We start from the raw sequence: 25,857 nt of genomic DNA, 5'->3' as shown, positions 1-25,857 counted from the left end.
CTCAAGATTTTATTACATTTGAGATGCTAAAAGCATGCACGGCAACAGCACGGGTAGGGTTATAAATCATTGTGTATTACTGATGGGCAGAAGGTATAAGGTAGTGCTTTCTGAAGTCAAAATGCCCAGTCTGTGCTGCTGTAGGGTTCTAGTTGGGATGCTCAGGTTAGGGTTGGCAGGACTGTCGTCCTTGCCTGACCCATGAGCAGTGCTGGCCTCCTGCAGCTCCGGCCGCTCGGAGATGGTGACACGAGGACAGCCAGACCATGTCACTGCTGTAGGCGTCTCAGCTCAGCGATGCAAGGCAAGGAGAGCTGTCTTCTGATCAGGTAGAGAGCCACTGTGTGATTTTCTCTTTTAGAAAACCATTTCCTTTCAGACTAAAAATCACTAGTGATGGGGAATGTGAATTTCCATCTAAATTTGACTGGCTTCAGCACACAGCCAGCTCTGGAGCTTACTCAGCCTTTGGCATCCAGCTTGAATAGCTAGTGATAATGAAATTTAGAGACTGACTTTTCTCCATTTCTATCACTTCTTAATCTTTGGATTTAAGCTGTTGACATACTGAGCTTCCTGACTCCCTTTGCAATAAAACATGTCTTTCAGTTCTGTTGTTTTTCTTACAGGTCTTTTGATCCCACTCCAGTTTGAACTTATTGGTGATTTGTGGGCCCAGAGAGCTGAAAGCAGCACTTCAGAGGTGCCAGGCATAGAGGCCCTCTCCACATCTGCCTACTATTTTAATTCATATATTCAGTGAAATTCGTTTTGACAACTCCATCATTTTCTTTCAAAGCTATATTGTTAGCATTGTTTGGATTTCTTTTGCTTCTAATACATTTAAAGCCCCTTATATACTTAAAACATCATTATTACCTCTGCTGACTGTAGGTATTGCTTTGATGTCCATTTGCTTCCTTTATCTATTTTGTACAAATTGTTAGCTTTTGATTTATATTCATTAAAAAACAGCTTCACCTTTCTTCTATGTGCTATGCTAATACAGCTTTCAGTCTTCTAAGGAAACTGAATTAACCTTGTACTGTTCAGCTGTAGAGAGGTTATATTATATCACTGGGCTTTGTAGTTTCAAATTAAACAAAGCATGAAGTAACTTAACTTAAGGAATGTTTTTTCATATTTAAACAAGTAGAAACCTGTGTTTTTGGAAAGAGGACTTGATTCCTTTAGGCAGTTCTGCAAATTTGCCACAATTTTATTTTAAATGTAATGAGGTGACTGTTGTACAACAGGGTGCATCTGTTTCATGCACTACTCTTGAGACATCTTTAGAATTGCCATCTGGTCCTAATACCTTTGTACACTGAAGTTTTAAGAATCTCTAAGTTTTACTTTTGACTCACTATCATCTCTAAATAATTCATTGGTTAAAAAGAGGAAGCCCTGTTCAATGGAAAATTATCCATTTGAATGTGATAAAGACATGTAGGTTACTGACTAGGTTATTTCATTGCTTTGAAACCCTCTTTGCATCCCTTCTGCATCCCATGGGATCCTGCAATTATGGAAAATGTTTTCACAGGGTATTATTATGTCTGAAAATTTATCAAATTGCTACCACATCATATCAATTTAGTGTCATTCTTACCGTACCTGAAAAATGGGTTTATATTTTCCTTAGTCTCCTTTATGTTTAAAAAACAAAAAATGATGTGAGCACATGATGTGAGCACATAGTTAAGTTTTTCTATTATCCCATGTTCTATCTTTGTTTTACATCATGTAACAAATGTGTTGTGGCATCATTTTGGAAATCGCATCTACCTCAACCCTGCAATTCTTCTTCACAGTCCTCAAAGCAGTGTTTCCACAAGAGTGAAGTTCCAGCCCCTTTCTGTGCCCAAACCAGTGCTGGCTCCTTGGGTCTTTCCTCAAAGATACCCTGAAAAGGTGCTGTACCTTATTCCTGCTATCAGTAAATCCAGTCCATGGAAAACAAGCTGGGTTATATATTTTCCATCACTTCATCTCCCTAAAGACCCACTAGCTTTCCTTTAAATGCCTCTCTAATTAGAGGAGATTTAATCAGACTCCCTCTCCCCTCAGTGCTAATGGCTCTGAGTGAAACCTGCTTGCTTGCTTGATTTCCCTCATCTGCTGTTCATCAGCCATTCCTCTTGAACTTTTCCCACAGAAACCATATTTCTCATATACTGGCTCAGTTGAGAACTACTTGGTTTTCAATGTGAGGAATGTGATGGAGCCTGCTGTGACTGTACCATATCTCCTACCAACTTTTACAACATGAATGGTGGAGAAAAACCTTGTAGAATATACTGGGGTTGTGTACATTTTTAAATTTGTAGTATAAGGACAAAGAGAACTTAAGAACTCCTCAGCTGCAGGTGTTTTGGACCTGTGATTTGAGCAGGCAGCCCTTGTGCCCCAACAGGTCAGGGGGAGCAGATGCCACCGTGGACTGAGTTTGCCTCCAGAGAGCCAAATTCTGAGCACAGAGCTGAGTGCCTGACTAGAGCTCTATTAAAGCTGCATTGTTTCTGATTGTGAACAGGGAATGGCCTCAGCACAGGCTACTGCACGTGCCTAAGATGTCAAGTTCTCTTGTTTTCCTACCAGGTGATGCAACTGTGTTTCTGCAGTAGGAAATGGAGTTATCTTGAGATGTGCAGGAGTGATTAGAAGTTTTCAGTGCCAGTACTGGGATCCTGTGGAAAGGCTGGATGTTTCAGGAGCAGGTTTTTTCACATTTCTCAAGTCAGGTACAGGAAATTACTGTTAAGTTCACATCTGCTCTTAACCCTGTTGAGATCAAATTTGACACTGTTGTAAAAATGAAAAAAGAAAATTGTTAAAGCAAAGCCCTGCATCTGTGTCAGAAGGCTCTGCTCCCAGAAGTGCTGCTTTTCAGTGCTGCTCAGTTAAAACTCCACTTTCTTGTCCTTTCAGGAAGTCTGTGTGCTTACCATAGGATCCAAATTATTAAACTAAAATGAATTTTCCAATTTGTTTAGTCCATAGTGACTGAGAAGGGGCAAGACCTTTTGGTTCTTGACACTTTACCCACACCTTCATATGCCACCGGTTTAATCTCTTTGCATTGCAGCCCATCTGAAAATTCCTTTGTAAGGAGGCTGCACACTTCCTATCCTCATGTACTGTTCTCAGTACATTTCCTTTCCTTGCACTTTCGAATCTAGAAGATAGTGTTAACACTTAAAATAAACATGTGATAGTGGGTGTGAAGAGGGAATGGGGAGAACAAGTTTTCCGTCTGTCAAAATGAAGACATCAACCTCTGCTTTTATTTTTTTTGGCATGTGCGCTTTAAATAGAATGACTGGGTTGGGTGACTTCCAAGTGTTTGCTGCATTTGGCAATCCTTCTAAGTTGTAACAGATGAAGTTCTGCTGTTCCATATGATGTGCTCCTTCCCCCTTTTTCAGTGACTCCTTGAAACTCCTTGGGAATTCAGTGTAGCATTCACATCTGTTCCGTGGATGGATGTCCAAGGCTAACAAAATGCCTACTGGACTTGGAGGCAGCTCTGCCAAAAGCCATATGGTTGTGTTTTAGTTTTGTGAGCACAGTGCAGTAAAGAAACGAGGTTGGGCCAAGGGAGAAGTAAAGGGAGGAGGGATGGAGCTTCAGATGGGAAAATGAAGGTAAATTCTCTTGATTTGGTATTGGATTTGGTATTTTTGTGTAGAAAAATACGCTTGTTATTTTTGTTCTCATTTTCTTGTGGAATGTGGCTCATGAAGAGCTCTTACCTGCTACAACTTCTCTAGGGCTTTGAGAGGCCTTACTGTCCTGAAATATCTTTTACTGAGGGCTTGCAAGATGTTCTTTGGTGAAACCTAAATTTCAAGCTCAATATCATAAGAAAAAAGGGAACCTGAAAGGCTTAAGTTTTTAAGAACCTTTATGTTTTAGTGTAACAGTTAGAAGTGCTTTCCAGAAAAACTGCAGCATGTAGTTAAGAACAAGTGTTCCTGTTTTAGAGGTGCCTGATTTTTATCCATTTTTTGTTTCTGAAATTCTTTTTAGATGTTGTCACCAGTTCTGATTTATTTGTGTAGAACAGTGTTAACAAGTCAACCGAGGCAATCCCCCCCCAACAGTACAGGAAATTATCCAAGATTTGTTAAGAGGCAGGCTTGACCTGCAGGCTCTTCAGTATCAGGCAGACAAGCCAGACAAGTGCTAAGAGAGGAAATGGGTCACCAAAGTGGGCTGATGGACATGGGAGCAGGCTGAAACTCTAGCCTCCTCCTCCTCCTCTCTTTTCTTCCTCTTCCTCCTTTTCTTTCATGACCATTTTCTTCCAGGCAAGTGCTGAACAAATTCAACAAGGTTAATAGCTTGCAAGCTGTAGAACACTGCACTATCTCCCACTGAAACACAGCTGCCATCGTGCTGCATAAAGAGTTTGAAGCCATTAAGGTGAATTTACAGAAGTGCCTCAGTTTCCCAGGAAACATCCCCTTGACTTTCTGTATTCTTAGCTACTGCATAGACTCTCAGTGTATTTACACAGGTGTGTCACTGCAGTGCTTTCAGAATCCTATTCTGAAAAAAATAAATGCTCTAAAATTCAAAGCAGCGCATGTAAGCCTGAAATGATATTTTGGTGAAGCTGGAAGGAGTGTTCAGCCTTTCCTTTGTGGAAAGGGGTGTGCAGTGTTTATGCACAGATACTATTTTTCTTGTCAGCTGAAAGATGAGTGTAGCTTAGGAAGGTGGCTGCAAGTCTCCTAAGAGGGTGTTTGTTCAGTCCTGATTTTAAAGTAACACAGACACTTGTTCATCATGTACAATACTGGCAAACAACAGTAGCATAAGCTGTAATTGGTGCTTGTGAGCAACTAATTTGTGATTTTTCTGTTCCTACTCAGAAATAATAGCAAGATGAACTCCTTTACCATCATTACACAGGCTTGACTGGCTTTTCCAATGTACATCTAAGCAAAAAATAGTGTCTTGAGTCTTTGCTTGGAATCAGCCTCTGTGCTGTGTTTGAAAAAAAGTAATTTATTACACATATGCATTTCAAAGCCTTACTTAGTATAGTAATGATGTTTTGAGAGGAGTTTAGATTATTTATAGACAATAATTTGTAGATATTGCTTCTGAATTAAGAGCACTCATATCTGAACCTTGAATCAAGAGAACAGTTCTAATTTTCCTTCTGTGTCTTCTGAAGTGTTTGAGTCAAATCAGTGTAAGCAATGGATTAGCTGGCCTTTTGTTCAGTGCTGCAGTGGTACAAAGAAGTATCAGCCCATCTCCCATACAAAGCTCTGGGCTTCCTGTGTGCAGTGTCTGCAAAACTCTTTAGGGATTGCCCAGTTGTGATGAACAGCAGGAAGGTCTCCAGGAAGGCCAGCAGCACTCATCCTAACCTGGGACGGGGCATCTGCCCTCCATCCATGAAAGATGTCTGGCCTATTGGACTTGCTTCTCTTCCCCTCCCTTATGTTCCCAATGGCTTGGCTTTAACACAGGCCATTTCCAAATACTTATAAATGCTCCCAGCAATTTCCTTTCCAACTTCCAGCCTCCTTTTGTTCCCAGCTCTGCTGTCTTTATTCCCATGCTCAAATGTATCTGTGGCAACAGCAGTGATAACCTACCTGGCAATACCAGGAGGTACAGAGCAGGGCAATGGTCTGTCTGTGCTGCTGCTCTGGAAGTGCCCTTAGGGGACTAGTGATGGAGAAAAGTCCCCTGCACTCTGGCTCCTATTATGGGATGTCTTGTAGCTGTAAACATACACCTAAACTCCTTGAAGTCACAGGGATCTTCAACATGTGCTTACTCTCATGTAGCTGACACATGTTTTGTCCTGCTCATTCCAGAAATGTAGAGCTCCTGCTTAGAATGATTTTTAATTGAAATTTTCCACTGACTCACCTTGTCGCTTGAGTTTGTCCCACTAGCTTTCCTACAACTGAAGTTTATGATGTCTTTTTCTTCCTGTGTCAAACAGGGTGTCCTCACTGTAAAAATGCCATTCCACATTTCACAACTGCTGCTGAAGTCTTTAAAGAAGATCGCAAGGTAACTTGCTCTTAATTTTTTCTCTGATATTTAAGAAGGTTTTCCATAATTTGTACTTTATAGGCTTAGCTTATTGGTAAGTTAATAGGTTTGTGGATAAAATTGCTGCTACACTGAAAGAAATGTATCTGCATCATAGGGGTTTTATCTTTTATGGTCAAATTGAGTTCTACTGTTCTGTTTTCCCTAATTTGCTGTCTTTTATGTTTAAGTCTTTGCATAAGAGTTATTTTCTATGAAACACAATTCTTTCTCATTGAGGTATTAAATAAAGATAATTCATATGATCTCCATTCCCCTTCAACTTTTACCAGCTGTTGGGGTGCATGTAGAGAAATCACAGGATGCTCTTCTAGGACCCTGATGCTTCAGCCTTGAAAATGTATCCAATGGCTGAATCACACTGGGTAATTTCATTGCATCAGCTGAACCAATTTTGCACTGAACACATGGAGATCTAGGATTAAAAAAAAAAAAAAAACCCAAAAAACACTTGGGCCCCTGGATTTAACCAGATATCTAGCTAGGAACCTGTTTGATATCTTTCAGTGAACCATATTTCATTCTGATCTCTGAATTTGTTCCACCTGCACAATTGCTTTCTGTTTAGGTGTGGCAAGAAAAAGATTTGGTAATTTAATATGGAAATTATCTCTACACCTTCCTCAGGGGGGGAAACAGAGTGGGAGATGTTGATCTCTTCTCCCTGGAATCCAGTGACGGGACATGTGAGAATAATTCAAAGCTGTGCCAGGGCAGGTTCTTCTGTAGGAGACACTTCTTCACCAAGAGGGTGATCAGTTCCTGGAACAAGCTTCCTTAGAGAAGTGATTAATGCCCCAAGCCTGTCAGTGTTTAAGGGACATTTGGACAACATCTGAACAGCAGGCTTTAACTTTTGGTCAGCTCTGAATTCATCAGGCAGCTGGAGTAGATCTTGTAGGTCCCATCCAGCTGAAATAGTTTATCCTATTCTATGTTCTAAATGAAGAGGTGATTTTTGTAACAGTTGTACTCCATAACAGAAGAATTTTTGTAATTTTTTTCATTTCCTCTCATCTGTTCTGTAACTCACAGAGAATGCATCAGATTGACAAGAAACAAATCATTCATGTATCACTGACTGCATAAATTAGGAGTCCATCACTTCTGCCCTCTGGCACACAGAGGATTCATAGGCATGCAGTTTTTAGTTCTCATACTGTTGTAAATTAGTTTGCTCAGATGCCTTTTGGTTACTTCTTTGTTTCCAAGTTCTCTGAGAAAGTATCCTTGTTTTCCCACTTTTCTGGTAGTTCCAAATGAAGCCTCTCTTTCCGAAACTCATTAAAATTTCAGTCAGAGGAGATGAAACAAATGTTCCAAACAATGTGAAACTTGCTTATTAGAGCCTCAGGATGTATTAACAAGCAAACTGAATCATGCCACAGTTAGTTGGACAGGGTGATGGTGGGAAATGCAGGCCTGGGAAGTTTTTCCTTCAGACTGCAGGTTATGAAAGGACTCCAAGAGCAGAGCAGTGATTGACAGGTGCAACTCTTGACTTCAGTTTAAGGCTGAAGTGGGGAGATATAAAATGTAATGAGTTGGAACAGGAGAGCCAGTAGGGAATATTAAGGCTGGTACAGTTTTAAAGAGGTGTGTGCAGTTAGGGAGAATGGTGTTATTCCACCCCAATGACTTATGAAAGTGCCAGGGAGTGATTATTTTGGGAGTCCCTATTTAACTGCGTACAGCTATAACCTGCCAAGGTGCTTCCTGCTTTGTGCCATTGTGGAAAAGAAAACAAACCTGTTTTAGACTTTAGAAGGGCACATTGCTGTTCCCACAAGAGGCACAGGTCATATTCCCATGTTTCAAATTGGACTGAACCTTCAAACTAATTTGTAGTTTTGTAGGGTTTCAAACTTAGGTAAAATCACTGCATAAGAGAAAGGAAGTATTTTTCTTTCAAAAACAGGGCAAGATAACTAGTTTTCATTTTAAGTAGTAAATTCTTTTCACTACTTCGTTTCTATAGTAGTGTCCTTTTTTTTTCCCCCCTGGAGAAAGATTTTTCACTTAACAGAGTATTTTTGCATTTAAACTGTATCTTCTTTCTTAAAAGAAGGGTCTTTTAATTAAACATTTAATCCTGCAGAAGCCAAAGAACAATCAAAAACATTCTAGCCTTGAATTGGTTATAGATGGTATCTTAAAAGGTATCCTTTGGGAGACTTTGAGTCTTTACATTGGAATTTTGAAGATGAGCAGAGCTTGAAGCTGTTAAATGCGTGTCTCGGTTTTGGCGCTGAAGCCCCCCTCCCCCGGGGCTGTGTGTAATGCTCTGTACTTTTTCATCATTTGCACTGCTGGAGTTGGAGTTTAAAAATGCACAGCTTGGAACATTGGCCCCAAATGTCAGCTCTCACTGGCCACATCACTGCTGGTGGTTTTAGCCAGAATCCCCAGCCTGCGCGCTGGCCTGGGGCAATCCTGTGGCTGCTGCAAACACAGCTCAGGCTGAGACCCACAAACCAGAGCCTCCAGTCTTTCCATCTTCCTGGAGAAATTCAGTGCCAGAAGGACCAGATCAGTGGAGAGCCTGCTCCAGTGGTGGTGAGCATATTGTTTCAGTTATTTAAAAGGAAAAAAAGGTGGGAAAAAAAAAAAGGCATCTGGAGCATTCTTAGTTTGGGGCACTGTGGCCTTAGCATACAGCTGCCAGGGGAAAGCCTATGGCCAGTGCCCCACAGCTCAAGTTCTGGCAGTGACCAGTGGGCATCAGAAAATGCAAATGTGAGGGGTGTCACTTAGCTGAACAGATTGAAGAGCAGGAAGGCATGTTCAGCAACTGCTCCACAGTCTCTCTTCAAAACTAAATCTTTAAAAAAACCTGTATTCTGCCTTTTGGCTGATCTCAAAGCTCAGCTTGAAAGAACTGATTTGTGGTGTTCCAGTTTGGATTTGCTGAAGGAAAGCTCTTGACTCTTCAAGGCCTCTCAGTAACAAATCTCTGGCAGTCCTGCAAAGGGGCTGCTCTTTGACCAATCTTCCCATTTTCACAGGAGACTGTTCCTGTACAAATGCATTGACCCAAATCAAAGCACCACAGCTGGGCTCTAGTGAGTTCCCACAGAAACAGTTGTGGCAGCAATTGCTGGAAAGGGTGCAGCAAATGGGGTGAGCTGGGGTGTTAGTAGGTCAGTCAGCAGTGAAACTGGTGGGTCCCCAATGTGTATTCTGAATCACAGTTTAAAATTATTATACCAACCAAATGACTGTACAGAGTTATCCAAATTAGATAATATTTTAGTTTGGCAAGGAATTTGATCCCTGTTTGCTTAAAAAGCATGTGCTGAATTTCTTTTTAATTAGACTCATTAAATATGGTGATGTTAGCAGTGTACATCACATTGTACTAATGGATGTCCCCTTTGCAAATAGGCCTGCTTTGAGAACAGCTGATAACTGCACCTCTTCTAATGATGCCATGCCACATCAGGGCAACTCATAATGAATCTCTCATTTGTAAGGCCTTTCACTTCAAGAACAGTAGCTGAATTGCAGCAAACTTTAGAAGGCCAGTCCCTAACTGCTCTTAGGATCCAGAACAGGTGATACAAATAGAAACCTATGGAGTAATCATAGGGAAGAATGCACATCTGTCTTACTTATAGGTGCTTTTAAGACATTTAGCAACAACAGACTTTTTTACTAGTAATCAGGTAATTGTCATCTGGAATTGATTCTACTTTAAAAATGTTGTTTGGAAGCATTTATTTCCATGCTGCAACTTTGTTTTTACTTTTTTTAAGCTTATCAAATATCATTCCTCTCTCAAATCAATATTCAGTTAGCTGTTCACTTCAATTTTCATAATAAAAGTCAATATTAGCTCTAGCACAGATTTATTTTCTTGAATCAATAAACCAGTGTGTGGCAGTACATATTTTAACAGGAGAGCAGCTAGGATTGCAGGGGGTTATTTTTACTATATCATCATGTGGTGTCTGGGAGGCAAACTGTTAAAAAGAAAGCTTTAAGAACAGAAAGGAAGAGTTACCTGGAAGGTCACGCATCTGTTGGAACCATTGAATATAATTGTGTTTCTTACCTGTAAGATCCCTCTAGAGCAAAAAGTTGTTTCTTAATTCTGTTGGAAGGGAACTGTGATTTCTGATGTATGATTAGATTACACTACCAGTACTTCTTTTTTCTTCTGACACTTAGTAACAAAATAAGGCATCACCCTTCTGTTACAGTTGGGGCACCTGGAGATCAGTGGTCGTACTTTTGGCATAGTTCCACTTCTACTGAAGCACCTAAATTAAAAGTTCAGGGTTTTGCAACAGCTCAGCTTTTGTGATCAGTCCTCTTCACCTGAAAAATATGCCATGCTCTGTTTTCTCAGTCTATTGCCATGCTGAGTTAAGTTTGCAACCCTGTAGTTAAGCTCCCAGTTTTTTGGTAGAACCATGAAACATTGTGGGATTTCTTTTTCAAGTAAAACTATTTTTGAGTCCCAGATGTTTCCAGACTCATATTAACCTATCCTGACTATGGAGAAATGCATACTTACTTGGTGGGTTATTGCTGTTGCTGTTGTTCTCATTATTGTGCATTACTATACATACTCACCTGATACTGTTAATTATTATAAGGTGCATACCAGTTGTGAGGAACTACTTGAAAATTAAGAAAGTTGGATGTGCTCCAAGAAACTTCTTTTGGGGTCCACAGTCTCTGATTGATTATCTTTTCATTTGATAGCAGTTCTATTCCTGCTACAACTACTGAACAGGCTGTGGTGATAGACCTGAACAGCATTGGCTCTGGAGGAAGGACTTGTATATACTGATGTATTGTCAATATCTAAGGCAGCAGAGCTTTGGGTTATAGAGAATCCATAATCTCACAGAGTTTTGTGCATATTGCAGATATAGCACTTAGAGCTTTTTCTCCCTGAAATGGTTTTTCTTTTTTTTTTTTTTTTTCAGTGGATTTCCCCCTCTGGTTAGAGGAAAGCTCAAGAAATTAAATTTTAACCCTAACAATCAAAATCTCCCTAAAATCAATCTTGCATTTTGAAAGCTGTTTCTCTGGATTTTTTCATAATGGACATACACGCACATCAGTGTTAGACCAGTGTTAGCAGAGTTTCTTTCTCTCACATATTTTTAGAGGGTTTTTCCCTCTTGATAAGAGGGATTTTGTGAGACATGATGCCAAGTGTCTTGGCTCTTGGACACCTACTGCAGATGTCTTATGCTTAATATGTTTGCAGTTTCTGGTTGAATAAACTTAGTGGGTTTGCAGGTCAGAGCAGGTAGGTCTTGCTAACCTGTCTCTCCAGTGCACTTCTGTGTAACTTGGTGGTGGTGGTTCAGTAGGAGGATCTGTTCTGAGGGAAATATTCTCCAGAAGTCTTTAACCACATTTTGAGAGAGCTTTTTTGGGTTGTTATTTTTCCTGACTCAGTTTCCTTCTTTAGTGAAGCAGAAAAGCTGACTGTTGCTAAGAGGGTTGAGAATGAGGGGAAGCTTTCTCTACAGTGTATCACTGCTCACTTGAGCCAGGATTCTGCATCTTTTTACATGCAGCCTTTCAGCAGAGCCACGCAGGCATTCACTCTGGTAGGACACATCTCTATCAGCAATGCAGCAATTATTCAAAGTCCATGAAAACACAAACAGAAAGAAGCAAAGGGCATCATTGCTGTTTGCTGAAATTCTGGTGTGTCTCAGAGTTCAGTCGTCTGGAGTTGATGGAATGGAGATGAGAACTGGTCCTCAGTCCAGAAGTGTGTTTTGCTACAAGTGTTTTCCAGCATCACTTTTCTCCTCTCTCAGTGCACTATATTTGATCTTCCGCTGTGAGACAGGCAAGACAGTTAGAACTGTGATGCTATGATAATGAGTGCACAGAGATGGTAGCAACCTCTATATTTAGGCTGCCTTAACATTTCCACTCTAAAGTAATCACTCAAGCTCTCCTAAGTACTCTTACTCAGCCACTGTTGGCAGCAGGCATTGAATGCAGCCTCAGATACAGTCTTGGGAATTAGATGTTCCTCTCTGAAATTTTGCTCACGTCTGTATGAGTTACAAGGCTTTTGAAAATTGTCGTTCCTCTTCTCTCCCTGGCTGTAAAAATAACCTAATGTGTGTGTGTTCTGAATCTGGGCTCAAAATGGTGGTTGCAGTGGTGAAGCTGTATGGGAGCTAGCATTAGGAGCATTGGGGAGGGGACAGACCATGGACACATTCCCCAGTTGCTATTCCAGATGTGCCATTAGAGCTGTTGGATTAGACACAGCACTGGGCTCACGTGGCTGCTGTGGACAGACTTAGACTGGGATCTTTGTGTGCACAGCTAAAGCACAGATGGGCCAGCTTAGGTTTCCATGTGCTGTAGAGGAGAGCTGTGTCTCAAGGACACTACTGAGCATTTTGTCAGAAGCCACCTCTTTAATATCCATCAGTCATCTCTTCTGAGGCAACAGGTTCTGATCGAGGTTAACTGTGGCTTATAGCATTGCATTCCTGCACTGCACCCTCTCCTCACTGGGAGCTGTTCTCACAAAAGCCGTTTGTAAATGAAATTAGACACTTTGCTCCAGCCAGTACCAGTTTTGATATTTCCTGAGGTACAGATAAAGAGAGTTTCTTTTCCTTCTTCCCTTTTCCTTCCAGTGTACTAAAAACTAATTTTCTTAATCTCGAAGACACTGAGAACAGATGGGTCATCAGTCACAACAGTTTGATGTCTCAAACCAGCTACTAAGATCTGGATGAGCGCATGCATACTTTCCCCTTTTTATGGCTGTAATCTCTCCCTGTGTGATATTTATAGCAGTGAGAAAAAAGATTAATTTATTTATTCTTCTAGTTTTTAGGAAATCAGGACTTCTAGTATTATTTCTGTTTCATGCTGTGTCATGAAATAAAAGTTTGTCTCCATTCTAAGCTTTTCTTTACACAGAAGTAGCCAACAGAGCTCTAAATTTTGGCTGGCTGCTGAGGTCAGGGAGGCAGAAATGCTTAGATGAAACTCTTTTATGGTTTATTATTCCTAATCTTTCATTTAAATTGGCCCTTAACGCGTAGGAGTCTTTGTGTTTTACAAAAAAAAAAAAAAAATAGGATCATACATGTTTTTAACTTTCAAGAGTCCTGGTTCTGTAGCAGACTTATTAATGTTTAAAATCAGAAACCAGGGATTTAAGGTAAGACTACTGTTCACTTTATCTAGTATACTTTCCACTTGAAGACAGACCAAGCGAGATCATACTGAGTATTGTCTTGTCAGGCTTTCAAAGCCAAAACAAAACAAGCAAATTAACTGAAGTTGGCTTTGCCAATCTCCTTAATTACTGCTAGGATAATGAGATCAGGTTTTCCCATTTTGACAGTGTCACCATGAAACAGGAGAGCTTTGTAGAATATTAAGTGATCTTTTAATTATGGAAGAACAGTTCAACCGCAACCCTAAAGTCATGCAAGCAAAAGGTCTTTTGATCAGCTGTTTGAAGGAGGCTTGTGGAACGGAAATTTCAAATTAGGATGTGTCTGCTATGAAATTAGCACTTGATAAATTGTAACCCACAAAAAAGTTGCAAAAAGGCATTCCTCTAATTTGTTTGGTTTCTTTACACAGGTTGTACTTTAAGGTGCTTGGCCTTCAGCAGGGCCTGGCTCATGCTGTGAAGGCAGAGCTTATGTGAGCAGCCTGCATTCAGAGCCCGAACTGCTGCTCGCAGGAACAGGGGTGAAATGACAGTACAGGGCTCAGTTGCTTTGAGTAGAAGCCTATGAATTACATTTTGTCTCAGCATCAGAACTGTTAAGAGCAGCCCCTCTTCAATACTTCATAGAGTCAGGACTTGAATGTTCGGAGCTGCTGCTCTGGGGCTGTGAGGCTGTTTCTTCACCCTGCCTTTGTGGAAGCAGGCAGGGACTGAGGGTGTTGCTCCACTGTCAGTAGGCTGAAAGTGTAGCAGCTCTTTCCTGTTCAGGGTTTGTCTGTGTGACAGTAACATCTAGAGGTTTAAAAAGGAATTAAAGCCCACTTTGCTAATGGCTGCATATAATGTACAGTCCTGGAAGAAGACAGGAAAGGAAATGCAAACCCAGGCTGAGACTGTAAGCAAGAAACCTTTTTCTCTATGTGCAGTGCTTGGCAGATGATGCTCTGGCTTCTTACCCATCCCCTTGGAAAAACTGCATGGAGTTAAGAAAAGCTATTTGGGGTAGAAATCATTAATCTGTGAATAGGCTACATAAGTGACCAGCCATGTTTGGAAACTTTTCAGAGCATTAGCAATGCCACAGGAGCAAGATTGGATTAGGTGGGTTGTTACCATCACCAAATCCACTCTCACTGTTCATCACTTAAAACCAAAGGGGAGGAAAAATATTGCAGAATGACTGAGCTGTGACCACTGTGCCTGGATTTGGTTTTATTAATCCAGCCTGTGGATTTCCTGTTTGGAGTCTAACACAGAACTCAGTGGGAAGGCTGCGGAGGGGATTTTCTGCTCTGTGAGTTGAACATGCCATGCAGCTGCACAGGCCAGGTGATGACAATCCTCTGCTCTCCCTCCACACCTAAGCCCTTACAGAAGCCATTGCATGTTTGGCAGAAGACTTGGGTCTCTCTCAGTGCTAAGGCTAAGCTGCAGCAGCATCACCATGGAATGGGTTCTTGCTTTGTTCTCTCCTGCCTCAGTGTGATCTCTTGTGTTTCAGATCGCCTACGCTGCAGTGGATTGTGCCAAAGGACAGAATCATGACCTGTGTAAGCAGGAGGGGGTTGATGGTTACCCCACCTTCAACTATTACAACTATGGGAAATTTGTGGAAAAATATACAGGAGATCGAGGGGTAAGTGAAAGCAAGAGTCATCACCTGGTACAGGGAGCAAAACCTCCTCTGCCTGTCCTGCCTTGCAAATGAAAACTGCAGAGTGAATTTTTTCCATGCCTCTGTTGCTGTCTTACATGGATGAATCATAGTGTACCACACCCCTGTACATATCTGCATTAGGAACACTCTTGGTCTATTTTTAGGAACATGAGAAGAGGAAAAAGGATTAGATTTGGTAATATTCTTTGTGTATTTTATTCTTTAAGCTGAAGGCTGTGATTGAATTTGGACTGAGAGAAAGGGAAGGGTTTATTGCATGTGCTGCTGGCAGAAATGCCAGAAAATACAGTGCTTAACTCCTGTCAGTTCTGGATCTCATGGACACTGCAAACATGTTACAGATCCACCAGGCTGCCAAATGGTGACAGACCATTGGTTTTATAGCCAGGACAAAGCTGTCCTTTGGAGACTAGAGGAAAGTAAATATCTCATTTGCCCTGAATCAGATTCACTCCTGGCACTCAGGATGGGAAGACAAATTGTGCCATCTACCTCTGGGCTGAAGTTTCATTCTTTTGTCCTGCTGTGGCCAGCTAATTATATGCTATGAGTGCAAGAAATGGGGGCAGAAATGGCATAATGCCTTCAGTGGTTGTAAAGTGCCTGAAAATAAGGAAGCAATTCAATTATTTGTGGGCCGCCTTTGTCGTAACCTCCTAGAGGGAGGTTACTCCTCAGCAGCCATTGATTGCCTGGGGTCTGCAAGAAAAACTTGGGGTCTTTGAGCCATGCAGTGGTTTTGAAAAAAAGATTCTTGCCTGAAAGTTATTGCTGCTGTTAGGGCTCAGAAAATTATATAGAAGCATGAATTATAAAGCCAGGTTCTGAGGTTCTGTGGTAGTCTTGGGGAAATCTTCATGGAGCTTTGCCTCCCAGTTTTCTTCAGCATACTTGGACTCCAGTAATTACCATTTTATGGTGCTGATCCAGCCGTTGTTATGGATACTGTGTTTAGTTCCAATTCTGGATCTTTTCTTAAAAGTAGAGATTGGTGCAGTAGCCAACAATTGAAGTAATATTTCAGCTGCAGTTTTTGCATTTCTAACCCATTCTTAGAGAAACAATATATGAAGGGAAGGCTCTGTGGCGGCTGATAAAAAGAATTTATGTCCAATACAGGAGTGCTCTGAAGCCACAGAAGTTAGGAGATATTTATCCATATGCTGGAAAGTGGACTAACAAATCCCCTGACAAATATGCCAACCCTTTATTGGGTAAAAATTACCCAACAGGAACATCCTGGTTTCTCTGCTTATGGCTGGTCTGTTCCCCTTCCACCTCTCTGGGGACCCTATGGTCTTCTGCTTGTGCAGCATTGAATTGGGGTTTGTTATCTCTTATCATGATAATGCTGGAGGCAGTGCTTTAGCACAGTGCCTGTCATGGGGGCTGCTGATTGCCAGATGACTCCAGGTGACAAACAGCTGAAGCTTGTCAAATCATTTCTTTTCAGTGGAAGAGCAGTGAATAGTTTTAGAAAAGCTTTTCGTTGTTCAGCCTTCTAAAAGTTTACCAGCCTTGTGGTTTGGTTAGAGTTTATTTTGTTTTGTTGTTCCACAACATTCTTTTAAGTCTTTAACTTCTGTTAGTTGCTCTCTACCTTTGGTATTTTCCCTTTTCATCACCAGTTTTGAGTGGTGTGTCCTGTGATTGTTTAAATGCAAAAATGATCAGATTGGGTGGGGGCAGTGTCATTTGCCCAGAAAACTTCAATGTTGGGGTACCAGTACACTGTGTATTCCAACACCCATCTGAGCCTTCTGAAATGCCTGAGCACTGTGTTCACAGCTTTCCTTGGAAAAGGAAACTGGTGGCATTTAACAGCCTTAAATCATAAGTTGTTGAAATACAGAGGTTGGCATCTAGATGACCAGGTTTGAAATTTTTTTATAATAATTTTAATAGTAACTTGAAAAAAAAGTTATTTCAATCATTGGAATGTTTGGGGAAGGAGAAAAATAGTGATCAAAACTATTAGAGGATGAGTGGCAAATGTGTATATAGTCAACAAACAATCCAGTAACTGCTTTTAAAATGACACAAATAGCATACAAAAGCAGCTTGAAAATGTCTTCTGAGTGTTCTCAACAAAAAGGCATCAATAGCACTTCTAGTGACAGATTTTACCTTGTCCTATGAGTTTTAGGGACTTTTTCTCTGTGTCCCATCTCTTCAAAGTTTGACATGTGGGATGTGCATGGATATTTTCCCCTTGCAGTGGAGCAGCACTGGACTAGAGTATGGCACAATGAGGCAGTGCAGAAGCAGTAACTGTAGTAGTTTCTATTTTGCCCTGGGGTACAGAGAGTAAACAACTGCTCCTTAGTTTATATTCTGCTGGGATACAGAAGCTCAAGGTGTTCTTGATGCATTGTTTTGCTTTGTTGGTAAAAATATGACCCATATTTTTCTTCCTTCAAAACCAGGAGTCTGGATTCACCACTTTCATGCGAACCCTGAGAGAAAGAGATCATGAAAGAGTAGGAAAGAAGAAGGATGAATTGTAGTTTCTGCCTCAAAAGAAGCTTTCCGCTGCACTGTGAATGGTTCCAGGTCTTTTGTTGATGCACCTGAGACTTCACATATTCTCAAGACAGAGACTTTTTTTTATAAACAGCCATGGCCATTTTGTACAATTTTGAAATAAAGTGAAACGACTTGATTTTTAAAAGGAAAATAAATTAGAATGTTGCCATAATGTTTTAAAGAAAACTTAGCATTTTCTCTCATGTTGGGAGACTATGCCCACTGACACTCCTATGCAATATTTTTGTAGTCTGTAGTGTGTCTGTAGGTGATGTTGTTTGTTAGGGTGAAATTTTTGTTCCGGTATTGCAGTACATGTGAAAAACAAAGGGGAGGGACATGGTTTGGTTTGGGTTTGTTTTGTTATGTTTTGTTAAAATCAGTGCAGGAAGATGGGATTTATAAGACACAGATTTATTCAAATGAACTTGTGACATAGTTAAGTGTTCTTGACTGAGATTTGGGGGGGAACAATTTTAAGGTGCTCAGGGATAAATAAGGTATCTGAGTTAATGAAGACATTAACATTGACTAGTCCAGATCTGTTATTTTCATTTAAACCTCTCTGGTCTTTAAATCAGAATTGTTTACATACATTTCTAAAATGTATTGAGTCAACTAAGCCACACATTAAAAATTAGCAGAGCATGGGTGAAATCAGATTAAGCCCTCCTTCTTTGGCATCAATACTGTCAGTGTGTCTGTAAGTTATGGCAGGAATGACTATCTTACAGGGGTATGTAGTTATTCTTATAGGGTACGGAGTTTCCCTTCAAGTTATGATTGGGTCATAGCAAATATGTGTTGTAAAGTGTTATGTTCAACTGTTTTGAGAAATGCATATTACTTCTGGTAATGCAGTAATCGTGTGTATTACCTGTTTACATTCCAAAAGTTATCTGCATTTGTAGGAGGGATTTTTCCTTTTTGCTCCTTAAGGAGTTGCACAATCAATCTCTCTCTGACAGTCACCACTGTAAAACCTGTATCAGCAGCTGCTGAAATGTGTTACATTTTTGATGCTTAAGCAAAAAAAAGTTCATCTGGAGGTACTTCTGTCTTTGCAGGAGGGGAGAGGGAGGGACAGGAAGTTGTGATTCACTTTGAACTAAAAATAAATTTTAAAAAGGACAAGTATTTTTATCATTAATCAGCCTTGTTCAGCTTCTTCCCCACTGGGTGAATGACCACAGCTGGTGGTGGCTTAGGAAGAGCCGGTGCACGCGGGATGAGTTCCCACTGCCCGTGGCCTTGGGCAGCAGGGCAGGGCTGTGCTGGGTGAGGGTCAAACTACCCTGGCACCCCAGGGGCACAAACAGCTGATCACAGCAGAGAGCTGTGACCTGGGCCTGAAACCTTCCTCTTGCTCCTCAGTCTGCCCGTGTCATTTTCTTCTAGTTGGGATCTGCAGGCTGTGCTGAGGGGCTGTTCAGGAGGTGAATGGCATCTTGCCTCCTTCCTGGGTGTTTTTTCCTTCTCTCTCTTGCCCAATTAATGGTGCTGTGTGTTTGGCACCGTTAAGCTGCTGAAGCCATTAGTGAGTTTTGTGGAATACCAGTAGCCTGATTGGCCTTGTATGGTGGTCAGCTTGTTAACCATGACATCAATTGGAATGGCTATGGAGCTGTGCCAAGTATCTTCTCATATTAGGCACCTGATGAGCCTCTTCACCCAAAAAAATCAGCTGCCTGAGAGTACATAATATCATAGTAAAAAAGTAGCTTAATTTATGAAGTTTCTTACTCTGTTTTTTTTCCTTTCAATTAGCACAGTTACTTATGTTGTGTATAGCAGTTTTGCAGAAGATCACAATAATTCTTTATTTCAAGCTATCCTCACAAAAGTAGGAGGCATGCCATCCTGCATTTAGGAAACAATACGTATTGATGCAATTTGATCTCAAACAGGAATTCTTCTGCTTTTAGCAAACTATCAAATATGATCAGTCCAGAACTTGCTGCCTCTTTTGATCTCAGAGTCAAAGCAGCAGGCACTAACGAAATACAGCCTCCAGAAAATGCTGAGTGTCTCTGTGCATAGGCTGTGCCTATGTTTGTGCTAATTGGTGAGAAATGTAGACTTTTTCAAAAATAAGAAAGAAAAAAATTATAGCTTGCCAATGGTGACTTCACTAGTCGGGATCATTCTGAATTATATGCTTTAGTAAATGTTTAGGATAAGACAATTGCACACTGTGCTTCAGACCAGTAATTCCTTACAGCTGGTTACACCATAATAAAATTAGGAATTCTCATTTTTCCCTTCAGTCTTTTGTCAGTTACTTCTTGGACTTGGGCATTCATTTTTTCTTGGCTAAAGAAAAAATGTGTTGTGCATGTGTTAATGCACAAATATAAAATATTTTAGAATAATTTACCTTCTGTTACAGGGTCATGACTCATCTGGTTTATGGTTTTTGAAAAAAAGAGTTTTGAACATCATAAATGATTGCATCAAATAGCTGACAAAAGCCTTAGTTACTGTGAACTAGAGTGTACCAGGAACTCAGAGTTTTGCTTTCAAGCCTTTTTAATTAGTAGGCCAGGTCAGGATATCAGTCACAGTGTTTTAGTTCAGTTGCCTCCGGTAAAGCAAAAGTTGGTGTTTATGTTTGCTAGTGAAGTCAGTTTATGTTTATATTCACATCAGTCACATTGAAGTTGAAATATGTTGTTATTTTTTACAAACTGTGAATTAAAAATATATGTAAGAGCTCTTATTTTGGATATTTAAATGGTTGGTCATTTCACACATTCAGGCTTCCCAGCCTGTCGCAGTAGATGCGTAGCCCAGGCGTTCATAATCACACAGGAATTTCTGCCATGGTTAAAAGTGAGTAATCTGGGCTTTCAAGTCATGAATCATTTATCAGCAAGAAACTTAATTGCTGATAACAAATGGTTTGCAGTGAATCGGAGAGTCTGCTCTTGCAATTATGAGTTTGGTCTTTCAGTCTTTTTAAGGTGTGATTCAAAGGTCTTGGACATCCGCTACATAGTTAACCCTAAACAGATTAAATCTTATCGAGGAAGGGTAAAAAGCGTACACAGCAGAGAGGCTGAGCCAGAATTGTGCATCACTTTGTTCCCCAGTGTTAGCTTAAACAAGATATAAATAGCCCACAGGGCTGTGTTAGTCCTGCTGTGTGGTTGGACCAAGAGATGAAGGGCAGCAGGGCCAAGCATTTTGTGCATACTGGAATTTGGCGGGGAAATGGTTTTCCCATCTAATGAAAGAGCCTGAGATGCTGGATTTGTTTCATCCATCAAAAGGAGAGGAAAGGAGGGAAAAGTTCCCAGGAGAGTGAATGCTCTGGGATACGGCAAACACAGGTTGGGAATCCCAAGATGAGCATAAGCTCCTATCCCAGCCCCTGTGACCTCAGAAGATGATTTGGCTCTGTTGAAATCGATCTATCTCTGACCCAGTGACTGTGTCCTCACTGGTTCAAACCAGAGCAACTCCTCCAAGAGAGACTGGAAGAGACTTGCTTTCCAACCTGAGTCAAGAAAAGCAGCCTAACAAATCTCCATTACCTCTTTCCTCCCCCTGTAAAATTGCATCTTGGATCTGACAGTCACGTTGCCCCCCAAGCCCCTCCTAAATAGTTGCAGTTGAGTGAAAAAGCCTTGGGAATTTTTCTAAACTCCCACTCAGACCAAATTAGGTCCCCAGATTTTGCTAACTTAAAATCCTTCTGATATACATCTGCAAAAATAGATTGATATTACTGGTGAAAAAAGATTAGAGGTAAGGTTCTTGCAACATTTAATTTGGGAGTAAAAAAGCAGATAAAATTCCCATCATGAGTAAGCTCTAAGAGAATGCTTCAGAGAGTCTTGTTTCAGATGGAATTGCTTTATGGGTGATTTTGATTTTAGAGTCGAACTGCTTTTCAAAAGAAAAGTCAGGATTTGGTGACAGCCTACAGATGTTTTGTCTGTTTGCCTTTTAAAAAATAAAAATCAAAATCACTCTCCATATTCCTGATAGTGCTATATTACAAGAAAGAAATGTTGCCTACATGGGTTTCCTAGAATAACACTGAACCCCTGCCAACTGCATTTTACGAACTATGAAACAAGCTATTTGCTCCAAATACACTCACACTTGGGGGAGTGGGGACTGCTGCCCACGTGCACCTCGTTTCAATTTAATAGCTTGCTCTGGTGTGATTGGGTCTGTAATGGAACGCTGAGATTGCAGGAGTAAATTCTGAAAACTGAGAGGTGGGGGGGAAATCAGCTCTTATCAGCAGGTGTTGAGCACTGTAGCCAAACGCTGGCATTTCCTTTGCCTTTGGCAGCCCAGCATCCCTGAGCGTTCATGGCTCTGCAGGAACCACAGGAGTGCAGCCCTTTGGCTAATCCGGTTATGTACATTACTGCTGTGTGCTGGAACTGATTGGAAACCAGAATTTTTCCCATTAGTTTCTTTGGCTGGTCATAAGAAGATGCTGTGTTTTCTCTGCACATCCTACTTTTATTTACAGAGTGAAGAAGGAGGATACCTGGGTATCTACAGATGAAATGAAGCCAAATGCCATTTTTTCTGCTGGCAGCCAGTATTCCCGGGGACTGACCATTGCTGCTGAAATACTTCCTGCAAAGCATTGTCGACTGGCTTGGCTTTTGCAAGGTTTTGGAAGGTACTGTGTGATGCAATATTGCAAAAAAAATCTCAGTATCCAAGGCGGCAATTTCCAACTTCCTAGGAGTTAAGCTGAAGTGTAAACTCTGTTCATCAGCCCAGTGTAGCTGGTTTTGAGACAGAAAAAAAAGATGGTCTGTTAGCCCAAAATTTAGGAAATCACAGCTCTAATGCTGGCCCATGGGATGTCTCGGTGTTTCCACACACCTGCCCTAGTGCTTGGTTGGTAAGATTCCTGCCCCTGGAAGTCACGTCCTGCCCAGAGCACTCACACTGCTGCAGGGAGACAGTGTTCCTTAAGGAACAGTTATTCTGTGTTTGCTTAGAAAGCATAATAGTGCTAATTATTCTCATTAGCTTTGAGCCACTAATAAATTATCTTTCCTATTGCTCTTCCATCACTCAGTAATGAGAATCATTTAGCCAGATTTTGCAGATACTGCTTGCTCCCTCTCTACAGCATGATTCCCTGCAAGCATTCATCATAGGAAAAGAGCTACGTGAACAAAATCTTTTCAAATTAGTCTCTGGTGCCCCAGTTAAGTGGGTGTCTACATCGCAGGCATGCAGAAGAGCCTTCTTCATTAATATGTGCAATTCTGTGCGAGCTGATTAGCTCTTGCAGCTCATTTGATAGCAAATGTGTAAATCCGTCACACTCTAAATGCCAAATATGTGCACAGCTAAATTATGGAGAAGTAAGAAACTGCAAGAGTTGGGAGTCTTTATTTGGAAAAAGAGGTCCTTATCCCATGCATTAAATTGGAGCTCTGGGTTTATCTAGAGCATTAGTCACTCCTCTGCTTTGTCATTTTACTGCTGGCAAAAGGAATAATTCTTCATGTCATGTTGCTGGTCCTTTCAGGATGTGTGGGTGTTTAATTTGGTGCCCAACATTTGTAACAGACATCTGGTATCCAGCCTGAGTTCCCTGAAGACAGTAGTCACAGCACAATGCCGTCTTCCTTGTGCAGGACAGGAAACCAAACTAATCAGTTACAACTATGTATTATTAATAATGCAGTTACCATCACTTCTCTTGTTCTTTTGTGTTTGTAAAAATATCATTAAGAAAAGGAGGGGGATGAAGTTGTTTTTTTTTGATGTCCATGAGTTTTAGGCAGGGCAATGCTGCACAGTGTAATTAATACTGTGGTGTATCTGCCAGCACAAGGGAAGCACTAAAGAGTCACCTGTCAGCACGGAGGGGTTGGTCTGCTGCTGCAATACAAGTGTAGCCTTGAGGGCTCCTAATTTATGCATGTTTTTCCTCCTTTCCATGCCAAGTAGCTGCAGAGCCAGCCCAGCCTCCGGGCCTGGACACACCAGCTCAGGGCAGCCAAGCACCCTCTGTTTTATTTTCTCTCAGCACGAAGAAAAATCACACTGTGAACCTGGCCTGACCTCCAACATATTTTGGCATTACCTTCTGGGCATACAGGCTGGGGGGAAAAAGCTTCCCACTTCCCCAAAGTTCTGGCGTGGGAAGCTGTATTTCTCCAAGCTGAGCATAAACTCTCCAGAGAGCATTTTGTAGGAAAATGTGAAGAACAGTAATGGATCTCTGATCTGTAGCCACCAGGCTGATGGTAAGGGTATGCTTTTTACTATATGCCACCCCACAAGCATGGAACAGGATAAGCACATCCAACATTTCCTACTGCATCCCCAAAAGTACTGAGACCTCTCCAAGGATGTTAGGGTTTGCTTGCCAAGAAGACAGCTCTGTGTTTGTCTCCCCTGCAGTGGGTGCACAGTCCTCCCAGGGGCAATATGGATGAGAGGCTCTTTCTTTTCCCTTTTCACAGAGGGACAAGCAGCCTTTAAGGCAGATTTTCCCTGATCCAGTGGGAGATGAATGGGGCCACAGGAGAGCTGCTGCAGAAATGCAGACATGCTGCATAAGGCTGCCTGGTTCCATGCAATTCCCTTTGGACTCTGGGCTCCACCACACATTCCACCTGCAGTACACCACAAAAGCATTGTCACTGCTCACCTTAAACTTAACTCTCTGCCAAAGCTTTTCTTAGGCAAAAGAGCAGCACAAGAGGAGGGACTGCAGAAATCAAAGAAGCAGAATTCACCGTGGGATAAAGTCATGTCTCTCTGGCAAGGTACTGTAGTATGAGGTGCATTAGATATATTTTGGATGGATGCATAATCCTAATTGTTGTGTATTGTTTGTGTTGTAGTCCCAAGATTCAAGTCCTCATTATTCTAGATGCTGTACAAATATATAAGAGTCTGTCATGCATGGAAAGGCTTTTATTATGTAAATAGTCAGGTTGGGAAAAAAGAAGTAGTGTTATCTCTGTTTTACAGATGAGGCAGTGAGACAGAAAAAAAAAACCCCAACAAAGCATTTTGCCCAAGGACACACAAAGTCTGTGGGTCAGCAGTGGACTTGAAATTCCAGTCTTGATTTCATTTCTTACTAGCTGTTCTTTCCATTTGTGTACTGCCCACAACATAATTAAAATTAAGCACAAAGAAGACAACACTCTGTGCAATTTGTCTCTATCTGAAACAATCATCCAGCACCTCTCAGCCAAATCCTCCTCAACTCTTCTCTGTTTCTTTAAAACCTGTATTTCTGCCACGGCCAACGCCTGTGATCACCATACAAGTCACTGTACATGTTGTCCTCTGATTTTCTGCAACATGTATCAATTAACTATAAAGCTGTTCAGGAAAAGACCTTGTTGTATGTGGGGGCTGTGTTTCAGTTGGACCAGCCTGCCAAATTTGTATTCCAATTCTTTTAAAAACTGATACTAACACTATTTAGAACAAAAAAAAGACTGCATATACATTTCTGCTGGGAATATAGAGTTAACCAATCTATAACTGCTGCTCAACACTACCTGCTAGTCAAAATTGTATATTGCTTTAAATAACTAATCTATACCAAAGACAAATAAAACATGGATTTTTCACTGAAAAAGTACAATATATTTTGTTTTGTATATTTTATGTCAGGCTTTTGGAAATAATGTGGGAGGAGAGCATTGTAAAAGTAGTGACAGTCACTGGAAAACAGAATAAAATGGAATGGGTATTTACCAAGGCTAAATAATATCAAACTAATTTGATAGGTTTATTTGATAGAGTAATTAATTAGCTAGACAAAGAGGGAAATGTGGCTGTGGACCTGAATAAAATAGCTGATGAGGAGCTATTTTATAAATTTATAAATATAAATTTATATCTCCTGCATGAAGTCTGAGATTTATAGAGGAACTGCAAGACAGACACAGTGTTGGAAGATGAGAAGCTGAACTCTATTGAAAGAGAATTATTCAGAGCTTCTAAATGATAAATCTTAAGACTGATTGTTATTATTTTCATCAGTGACCTATTTGGAAAACAGTGGTGTGTGACCATAAAAATACAGTGAAGTTAGGAGGTATCATCAGTGTAGAGAAAGTTCAGAATATCACACAGCAAGAGCTGAATGTCCTGGAAAAGCAAAGCCACAGAAGTAGTAAGGGAGGTAGCAGCAGACAAAATTCTGCAGGAAACCTCCAATGACACTGAAAGATTTCATGTTTCAGTACAGCATGGGCATGGAAAATGCAACTGAAATTCTAAAATGCAGTAGGAGACACATCCTTGAATAAGAGCCTGGTAAGATTTTGTTTGGAATAAAACACATTATTCTGACTGTTTCAAAGAAAGCTGTGTTCTTAATGAAATGGGTACAGCAAAGGGCTGCTAAGCAAACACTGGA

At 40.9% G+C, this 25,857-nt stretch overlaps 1 protein-coding gene across 1 annotated transcript in view; it reads left to right on the top strand.

Annotated features, from left to right (window-relative positions):
- PDIA5 (protein disulfide isomerase family A member 5) overlaps positions 1-18,614 on the top strand; it is a 97,417-nt gene extending 78,803 nt beyond the window's left edge. Inside the window, exons 15-17 of the mRNA XM_021526076.2 lie at positions 5,975-6,045; positions 14,775-14,909; positions 17,378-18,614. Of these exons, the coding sequence (XP_021381751.1) occupies positions 5,975-6,045; positions 14,775-14,909; positions 17,378-17,458 (287 nt within the window). The 3' untranslated portion in view covers positions 17,459-18,614. The remainder of the gene's footprint in view (positions 1-5,974; positions 6,046-14,774; positions 14,910-17,377) is intronic.
- Positions 18,615-25,857: the final 7,243 nt, after the last annotated feature.

This window comes from Lonchura striata, chromosome 8, assembly GCF_046129695.1.
Source record: "Lonchura striata isolate bLonStr1 chromosome 8, bLonStr1.mat, whole genome shotgun sequence".
Lineage (NCBI taxonomy): Eukaryota > Metazoa > Chordata > Aves > Passeriformes > Estrildidae > Lonchura > Lonchura striata.
The sequence above is the reverse complement of the archived record's forward strand: the minus strand, read 5'-3'. Positions and strand labels throughout refer to the sequence as shown.